Raw genomic sequence first — 10,280 nt, forward strand, 5'->3', positions numbered from 1 at the left:
TCAATAGTCAAGAGTAGAATGAAACTCTGCAGATTAAAAACTATGCTAAGGATTTTTTTACATCTTTTGCATGATTCCAACGAAGACAACATTTTACATTCACCCCGGGAATGAAAATGGAGATAGTAATTATTAGCTTACCCAATTCCTGCAACTCCATAACTCATTTGTCGCTGCTGCATAGTGGAAACGCAGCGTAAGGTGACATCACTGATAAGACTATTCATGGTTGTTGTCTATTACTATTTCTATTAGACACCAAGACAAGGTCACTGCAAAACTTTAAAAGGCTACAGAAACCAGAAGATACAACAATGATGTTGTCATTCATCAACTGCTGCGAAAATTAATTAAAACACCAATGTTTTATGAGCAAAAAATTCCAATAGTAGAACTTAAGTTATAACTCCAAATAAACAAAAAATAATAGAGGACTCTGGATCATATTATCACTTTCCTACCCTTGTCATCCACTACTTCCTCCTGTTTGTGACACCACTGCACAATATTGAAGGGTGTGTTAGCATACCAAGATTGGCCATTCTATACAACATTAGCCATTCTGTTTTCCATTTGTGCGTGCATCACTGTGTTTTCCTACACAACATTGCCAACAGAAACAACTTTTGCAGCTGCAACTTGGTCTTGAACACTTGGGGTAGCAGCTAGGCAATGAACATTTTGTTACACCACAGCAGCTAGGCCATGAGCATTTTGTGCAGCAGGATGATCCCAAACAACTAGGGAACTTGAGGAAGCAGCAACCCTTCATGCAGCTGGGTCTCCAACAGCATTCTGGACAGTTGATAGACCAGGAAACATTCATGCAGTCGCTGCAGCAATTAGAGCAATCAGGACACTTAACTCTGCAACACTTCATTCTGCAGCATGTTCTACAGGTGGAACAAGTGTTTGACTTTGATTCCTTCGCACTTTGCCTGATCTTCTTGAGGCGCTTCTCGGTTGTCATGTTCTCCATTTCTTGGATAAATTTGCATAGATGGCGGATGTAATCAGGGTAAAGCTCCAAGTTGCAGTGACCACCTCCTTTTATCCACAATGGCTCATATGACTCCTTTGCCATTTTCCAAAGCCCATTACCATGTAACCAATTCACAACTTCATCTTCTGTACCCTGCAATACAATTTAGCAGATCAATCATGAAAGCTGAGTAGATACGGCTTTGTTCAGATTTTTCTTTCTGGGAAAATGCAGAAATTGCTAGTCACACATGCATACAGAACATTATATGGAAAAAATTCTTAATTTATAATTCCCAAACCAGTTGCAGGGACATGATACATGGCAAATTAATCTGGTGAGAGAATAAATCATCAGTTCGTACGTTCATGTTTATCAAACATTTCTACAAAATGCAGTAGAAAAAGAAATTAAGAAAAAGGGTTTGCCAGTAAACCTACAGAATTTGTAATCCTGATATGCAATTAAAGCTGAACTTTTAGTTTTGAAATACTAATTAACAAACACATTAAATTAACAGTCCATTGACAAAGTTGATGTCAATCCAAGATGAACTTAGGTAAAGCATCAAGCAAATCTATCTGGTTATCCAGTTGCTGTTACTTGTTCATTTTTCAGACTTAACAATTTCAAATTATTTACTTTTAACAATAGACAGTAGTCACAAAACAGGTTTACTTCAATTAGAAAAGAATATCACTATGGAAGGTTTTCAATGATTCCAGTCCTTACTTTTTAATTTTCCTTTTCATAAAGATGTACTCGACTTTCCATATTACCTACCTAACAAGGGAAATAACTAAATTATGATGGCTGACATGCTTTATCATATATAATGAGAAGCTCAAAAGTTTGAGAATCATTGTGCAATAAGTGCTACTTTCACTACTTTCTACAAATGAAATATGCAAATACACAGAAAAAATAGGGCGACTACACTCCATAATATACTTACATGTATTACAAGTACAGGGCACTTGACCTTCTTTACTTTGTTGATGTTCTGCATGATTTAGAAGAAAAAAATTACAATTAGTTTCCATTAAATAAATCTTCAAATGCAGGTCCTTTTCAATCTTGCTAAGAGGCCATCGATTTTTGTACATTATGTAGGCAAATGTTAAAAGCAGGTAACATCAGTTTCATGCTTCAATTTTTACCAAGCATAAACTACATGTTACTTCCTAATCAATAACCTTGTATATGTTACCTTATAAATGTCGAAGCAAAATGTGAACTTTACATGGCAGAGCACCCGAAGGCCAGAAAGAATTCCACTGTGTAGAACCACACCTCTCAACCTTGGCAATTTAGATGCCAAGTGCAGTGTTGGTCCACTTCCAACTGATTGCCCATACAAGATCAAATCTTCTTGGCTAACTCCATATTCAGTTTCAAGACATTCATATATTGCTTCTATGTCAGCATATGTGCTGGACTCACTAGGCTGTACAATTTTCAAGATATAAATAACCATTCACACAATTTCTTACAAAGAAAACAACCATTTTTTTACATCTACCCACATGTCATTACACAGTTTGGAAATTCAAAATAAAAGGTAGACAGAGGTTTAGCATCATGTATCAAAAAATACATCAGAGAGCCATAAAATCCATCTCAAATAATAAAGAAATAAATTTTAAATCTAATTCAACTTTATATAATCACTTGTAAAATAAAATTTATATTTATTATATATTATAAAATCACTTTATGTCTAGTCCAACTAAGATCTCTAGCAAGAGTTTAATTAAGAGAACATACATCATTATTAAGAATAGACTAACATCATCAGAAACTTAACTGATAACTATGTTTTCAAATTGGAGTACTGTTATCTTTAAGTCGTATATTAGTTAAGAATGAGGTTGATAATTATAATAAGAGAGAGAGAGAGAAAATCCAAATGCCTAATTCCTTAATAAATTTTAGTGAAGATGCAAGGTCATGTTCACTTTTTGTTCTGTTACTTTAGCCTGCTGGTACATGGGTCCCCCGCTTGATTCCAACAAGTGGTTTCTGAGATGATCTGGGTACTGAGTATTGGATGCAGTGGCTAGTGTGAGCATTGGTTTGGGTCACTGTTTGTAGAACAGTGGTCCTGGTCACTGCTTAAAAACCCGGTTACCCGGTTCGAACCGGAGGTGCAGTGTGCATGGATTTGTCCAGACACCGCTATTGGTTCGTATTGTTACACTTGAAACGCAATACATGATCAAGAAAATAATCCAAAAAAAATACGACAACCCTTTTGGTGCATTGCAGGGCGAAGAATAAAGGGTGAAATGCAGGATACAGCAGTACCCTGATAAGGTAACAACTCTTTCAACAAAACAGAGTTGTTCTTGGCTTTGGGTTTATTTGTGTTGTCCACTCAATAAAACAAAAACATGTAATGTTGTATTTGCCAAAGAATGGCCTACCTTGCCAGTAGATGCCCCGTATCCAGAGTAGTCATATCTGCAAACCAAATATTGCATAAAAACATCAATTTTCAACTTTAGTCTCGAAATGTTGGCCCCCTAAAATACCAAAGTAACATAATTTTCATCTTTCAGATTGAATGAAGTTCCATTAAATTGGTTCAAATGGTGAAGTGAATCGGTCCATGAAGATAGATGACAGCATTTTTATTATGTTTATCTTTTTTGAATTTAATGTTTGAAAGATAAGAAAATTAATGTGGAGGTGTAAAAAGGGTAAAAATTGACAGAGAAGGGTGATGGTGGAGCATCCGTGTAGAGGTAAAAAACTGGAATACTTTATACAGAGGAGAAAGAAAATGAAATGGAAGACATAGAGAGATCAGCAGCAGCAAGGAGTAGCAAGAAGCAAACCATAAATACAAGCTACTTTTCCTTTACCCTTTTACTTTTACTTTTTCCAAAATTTGTTTGTTTGTTTGAAGAGGCCACGCTCAGGTGCCTAAAACTCCAACTCCCTTCACTTTCCACATTGATTGAAAAGATGTAGGAAAAGGCATTGACATTGCCATTGCCATTGCCATGCCATATCTTACACACTCATTCACCAGATCTAAAAAACCGCGCACCACAACAACTCATCAAAATCTTAACCATGCATACATTCACCTAATCTCAGATCTACCCCATAAAACACAAACAAACCCAATAAAATAGGAAACAAAAAATAAAAAACTTTTGGAGGAAGAAAGAGAAAAAATAGAGAGAGGGGGTAAAAATATAAAACTATACCACGGAGATAATACAAAACAATGGTCAGTGATAACGTGCGGTCTTTGAACTTCGTGAGGTTTAACCAAGTAAAATAAGAACAGACAAAGACAAAAATAAAAACAAAGAAGGAGCGTATAGGCAAGAATGATTTATCAGAAAACCACTAACCCCATGAGATTAACTCTAAGATTGACCTTGAGTTGCACGAAGAGATCGTAGAGTTGACCTAAGTCAGCGGCATTGCCATGAGAATAGAGAAGGGTGAGGCGAGCGTAGGGATTTCTCAGATAAAAGGCGACAATCTTGTTTCCACGCTTGGTGTCCACGAGGAGAACGTCGAGGGAGGTGTCATCGGCGTGGGGGATGGGCGCCGCCGTGGAGACCACCGTGAGCTTTCCGTCGTCCCTCTTCTTGAGGTGGTAAGTGGGCGGAGAGGGCGGAAAGAAGGCGAATTTCGCGGCCAACTGAGACACCATGCACCCCATTCACCCCCCAGCAAGAGATGCAGAAACTCAAACTCATTTGATGCTCACACAGACTCTAACTGCATCTGGGAGCTCCCTTCTCTCTCTCTCACACAAACTCACAAACAAACAAACAAACTTGTTGCTCTTTGAGTGAAGGAGAGGAAGGTTTTTGGTGAGTGCAAAGAATGATAAAAGTGGAAGTTGAGGCCCACTAGAGAGAGAATGGTGTTAAATGTTGATGCTATGGCCTTATGGAAGTTACTTACTTATTTACTTACTATGGTGTGTGTGAAGGATGTAGCAAGGCAACACAACACAGTGAGAAGAGCACAGAAGAGAAGAGAAGAGAAGGGAAGAGAAAGAGAGAAAGAGTGAAAGAGAAAGAAAGTACAGAGGAGTTAATTTCAAAACTGAGTTTAAATTTATGTGCATGACTTAACTTCATACATAGTTGTCAGCTACACGCAGACGCACCTCATGTTGTTTTTCTGCTAACTGACATTTTTTTATTGGAAAATGATACTTTCTTTCTTCCCTGTTAAAAACAAAACGGCTTTTTCTTTTATTTTCTTTTATGGATATCACAGACGTTCGTTTTATTTAAATTTAGTTTTTCACACAAGTATTAATGAATAATAATGTGTTTGAACAAAAGAGTTATTATATTATACGTTTGTAAGTTTTTAATTTGTTTACGTAAAAAGAAGGAAATATAAAATATAATAATAAGGTGTTAAGCAATGATTATAGTTAGTAAAATATTAGAGAAATGTGATGAGTTACTGAACATTGATTCTGGGTAGTTACTGATGAACACTGACACCTGTGTGTATGAGTCATTTCAGTTGTCCAAAGCGTTTGAGTGAAGATTAGAGCAATGTTTTGTGAGTTATGTTATGAGTAGGAGCATGAATTTGGTGGATAATTCCATATTCAGTCTTCATTTCTAAGTAGCCATCAATGTCAATTTTGATGGCTCCGTATGATTAATTATCGATCAAATCAGACATAATCATGCTTCCCAGAAATATTCTTGATCAAAAGGAAATAAAGTCTTCCACATAATGCGATTGCAACGGAGAAAAGGCCAATTTTTTCATCATTAACAACCTCTTCATAATTCCTTCAAAACCTCCGTTTTCTTTTTCATCAATTAATTAATTAATCACTTCTTTCCAATTTGCCTTCTCTATGTGAAAGAGAAAAAGAAAATTGTGATTGTTGGAAAATAAAGTACGTGAAAGGAAATTGAAAGTGACGCAACGGACAGCGATTGGAGTTACTGTTTGACGGAAATCGTTTTTATTTCACACTAATTTATGCACATTAATTTAATTTCATGTTTTACACATAAAAGTAAGTTACATGAGTTAAAATTGTATAAGTTTAATTGTTTCTTTTGTCCCAATTTGATTGAAGAGTATCAAATTTGTCTCTTTTTTAGAAAAATGTCAATTTCATCCTCATATACAAAAAATTTGTGTCAATCAAGTCATCTATGTTAAATACAAACTAATGTTGTTAAAAACTTAAAGTGAATTTTGAATAAAAACCACTTCATAGGTCCGATCCGTGATATTGCAGTGGATAAAGTTAGTTTTAAAAGCAATGATTTTTAACAGATATGACTTGATTGACACAAATTTTTATTATATGGAGACGAAATTGACATTTTTCTAAAAAGGGACGAATTTAACACATTTCAACCAAACTGGGGACAAAAGAAGTAATTAAACCAATTGTATAATATAATACAATGAAGAAAACATAGACACATTAAAAAATTAATAGGAAAAATAAAACGATAGAACTTATTTTCAACAGAACTTGTTAGCTTGTGTTGAATTTAATTCACTTTAAATGATAGATATTTTACAATCTTTTAAGTAAAAACATTGTGAAAGAATCATTATTTTCCTTATATGCAAACTATTTTATTTTTCAGAGTATCTAGGAAGAATCTTGAAGCCTTTACTCACAATATATGCCACTAACAAAACTACAATTGATGAACAAAATAAACTTTCAGCGGAATGAGAAGACCAAGAAAAGTATAATACAATAATATCATAAAATAGCAATATAATATCCCTTCATATGTAGCAGCTGCGCATGACAAACAACTTTCCATTTATTTCCATTTATTCAATTAGGATAATGATATTTAAACAACATTTTTTTGACAACATTTGAACAATGATTACGTGTCAATATGTGATTGGTCAAAAATTACTCCACAATAATGTTTATGATTATTATTATTAATTATAGAGTAATTTTTGACGAATCACGTATTGATACAAAATCAATCAATATTCAAATGTTGTCAAATATATGTTGTCTAAATATTATTATCCATTTAATTAGTAAGTTAAACTTGGAACACCTTTCTTATATACTTGGTTGATTAGTCGAAAGAGAAAGTTAATGACTCTAAACACAATCAAAGTGTTGATCAGGTCGTTATAATTACACATCATTTGATTAAAGTGTCTTTTGGATTGATATAATTAAGATGATTTTATGATTTGGTTGAGCTAGCTAGCATTCTTCAACCAATGCGTCTTACTCTACTTGGAGCTTGTCTCTCTTCAGACAAGCCAACACAACTTCAAGCTTTTAATCAATAATAAACATAGAAACCTAATTACCTTAAAAAAAGTTGCTTTATTGACTATCAAAAATAATAAAATACGGACACCCCTACAAGTGCAATGCAAGATATGATAAATAATAATATATATTTTTTAATCCTTAAATTTTGATAAAAAAAATTGAAACTTGTTCTTATCTCTAACTTTAATATATTTTAATTCTTAAACTTTAAAAATAACGAATATAGTTATTTTAATATAATTACATTAATTTTTTTTTAACTTATCAAATATATTTTATATTTTATGTTAACATTTAAATTGTTTATACTATTTTAAATTTTTTGGTCAAAATATTAATTAAAAATGTATTTATCATAAATTAGATTAAAAAGATTATATATTAATTCATTTTTAAAGTTTGATAATAAAAATGTATCTAAGTTCAAAATAATAATAAATTTTAATTTTTCATTAAAATCTAGAAACTAAAAATATATTTAATTCTAATAATAATAATGGTTATGATTTCAAGCATAAATTTAGTTCCACCAAAAAATAAGAACAGGTCGGAAGTTATGAGTAGTGCACTATCCGTGTTTAACCCATAAAAATAATTTTTCTTATTATCCATCCCATTACCTAATGTATATCCATGACAAAACATCCATGAGTTTTTTTTTATACATGTGGATACCTATAAACATTTGCAGATATTTTTATATTTTATTTATCTTTTACTTTTAAATAAAATTATTTAAAACAAAATCTTTAAATATAAAATTAAATAAATTATTTTTAAGATACGATTCAAATCAAATTACTTACTAAAATTTTAATGCAATGAAAACTTGAATTAGAGAATTTTATATTTTTTAAAATAACTTTAATTTATAGGCCTAAATAAAAAATAGAAATATATAAAGTCAAATTTTAAACAATTCTTCAATAACTTTTTTTTACTAATAGATTTATTTTGATCACTTCATTCTAAAAAATACTAATATAACGGGTATTTGGGAGTCAAATACAGTAATACTCATACTTCCCCCATTAACAAATGAGTAATTATATATGCGTGTTTTTTTATTTGTGGATATCCATTATAAGAACATTCATTTAGTATTCATTACAAATTTTATCTGATTTATAAGTACAGATTTTATTTATCATCCCTAATTTTACTTTAAGAATGAGTTTGAAAAATAATGTATAAGAAAAAAACTCACATTTTCATTGTCTTAAAGTTTAGTTCCACAATAGTTTTAAAGGAGGGTTCTTCGTTGATTAGAGATTTCCCGATCCATTAAATATAAAATAATTTATAATTTATAAGATTAAGTTAGATTTAAAATTTTTTAAAATGACATCAAAGATATCTGAAATATATTTTAGCAGAATTCGTTTGTTCGTTGAGTCTCTTGTTCATAATCACACCACTTATTAATATTGTCTCGTAACATACTTTTAACATGAAAAAATGTATTAAAAATCTGATATCAATAAATTAAAATTAAGACAAACCTATAATATATAAATAGATGTAAATTTTACTTTACAAATTAATTTTATAATTTTGAATTACATTTAAAATTTATTTCCTAACTCCTTTAAAAAAACATAACAGGATGGTAATAATAATAATAATAAATAAAATTGTAACGGGTGACAGAGAAGGGAGGTACTAGGAAAACAAAGCTACATTGGAAGGAAAGGACAAGTGAGTGGTTGTGATGTGTGTGGGACGAAAATAACTTGACTGCGCTATCAATATTAGGAAGGCAAAGCATGTGTGTAGCCACAACCCAACAATTTTATCACTGTCAAATTTCAGAAAGAGAGATTACAACACATAGGATAATGATTTAAACACTTTTTTTTTTTTGACAAATATTTGAATATCACCATATGTGTTATTGTGTGATTGGTCCAAAAACACAATAATATCACCATAGACCAATCACACAATGACACGTATGATGATGTTCAAATATTGTCAAAAAAATATTGTCTCAGTATCTTTATCCCAATACATAACAATGCACTGTACATCAAATTTCTCATCAGACTCACTTCCAAACACCTTGTAGGCTCACTTCACCAAAAGACCATTTTCCTAATAATATAACTTCTTCCATTCATTTCGAGTTTTTGAAATTAATGTATCCGTTATATATATATGGGGTGGATGTTCTTGCGTGTTCAATAACGATTCTCTCATCACACTTTTATATCTTACACTGTTTTTATACTCTTTCTTTTCATCAAGAAAAACTAGTTTTCTTGTCCATAAAAAGACGTGTTCAGAGTGTGTAAAAAAACAATAAAGGAAGTGTAAAAACATAACTATTGTAAACTCGGGCATCACACTTAGTTAAACTTGTTTTACTTATAAATGTTAAAGATGAGCTTATGATTAATGTCTGTGAAAAGCACCAGTTGTTGAGATTTACATTTTTTATTCAGAAAATTCAAATTTAAAACTGGGTACGTTGAAAGATTTTTATCAAACAGTTTATAAGCAAAATGAAAATGCCCTTGAGTTCTGGTCGTGGTTTGTTGAGTTAAAGTTGGATGGAAATTTAGATATTGAGTGTGTGGTTTCCTTTTCATGCATCATTATTATGGCAACTAAGACAAGAAAAGTAGAGAGAATCGAAAAAGACTAACATAAGAAGACAAAAAGTCAAATGAAGACGCATGACCCCAGATTGATTTGCATACACTTTGGTTAAGATAACCCTATCTATCTATCTATCCACCTATTATATTCTTTCAATGTTATGTTTCTTTCAGACACCATTTATACTTACATGCTTCATTATGCAACATGTTTTCATGTACAAATTATACCGATCCTTATATTTTAACAACATTTTTTAATAATTTTTTAACAACATGACACGTTTCATCATTTTATTCGTCTGTTTAAATTTATTTTAAAAAAAAAATATTTAAAACAGACCAATCATAAACTATTAAATATGAATTATTAAAAAATTATCAAAAAAATAGTTGTTAAATTTTTTTTTCCAAA

The 10,280-nt window shown here is 31.6% G+C and overlaps 1 protein-coding gene across 2 annotated transcripts; it reads right to left on the bottom strand.

Annotated features, from left to right (window-relative positions):
* Positions 1–307: 307 nt before the first annotated feature.
* LOC106778079 (protein ABHD17C) lies at positions 308–5,113 on the bottom strand. 2 transcript variants are annotated; one of them, XM_014665976.2, is made up of 5 exons: positions 4,351–5,113; positions 3,409–3,445; positions 2,193–2,429; positions 1,938–1,985; positions 308–1,135 (listed from the first exon to the last, which is right to left on the bottom strand). In XM_014665976.2, exons 1-5 carry the CDS (start codon positions 4,665–4,667, stop codon positions 554–556), a joined length of 1,221 nt encoding a protein of 406 aa, XP_014521462.1. In that variant the 5' UTR covers positions 4,668–5,113; the 3' UTR covers positions 308–553. The 2 variants fall into 2 exon arrangements, with proteins under 2 accessions (XP_014521462.1, XP_022631480.1); XM_022775759.1 differs by lacking the exon at positions 2,193–2,429 and having other exon boundaries at positions 4,351–5,112.
* Between the last annotated feature and the right edge of the window lie 5,167 nt (positions 5,114–10,280).

Source organism: Vigna radiata, chromosome 11, assembly GCF_000741045.1.
Source record: "Vigna radiata var. radiata cultivar VC1973A chromosome 11, Vradiata_ver6, whole genome shotgun sequence".
NCBI classification, from domain to species: domain Eukaryota; kingdom Viridiplantae; phylum Streptophyta; class Magnoliopsida; order Fabales; family Fabaceae; genus Vigna; species Vigna radiata.

Bases quoted from the DNA above. Each gene is read 5' to 3' on its own strand.
- LOC106778079 (XM_014665976.2), bottom strand. From the start codon at position 4,667: ATGGGGTGCATGGTGTCTCAGTTGGCCGCGAAATTCGCCTTCTTTCCG. The intron at 3,446-4,350 runs GTTAGTGGTTTT...TTTGGTTTGCAG, and splicing joins CTTAGAGTTAATCTCATGGG to ATATGACTACTCTGGATACG. The intron at 1,136-1,937 runs GTAAGTATATTA...ATTGTATTGCAG, and splicing joins GCCCTGTACTTGTAATACAT to GGTACAGAAGATGAAGTTGT.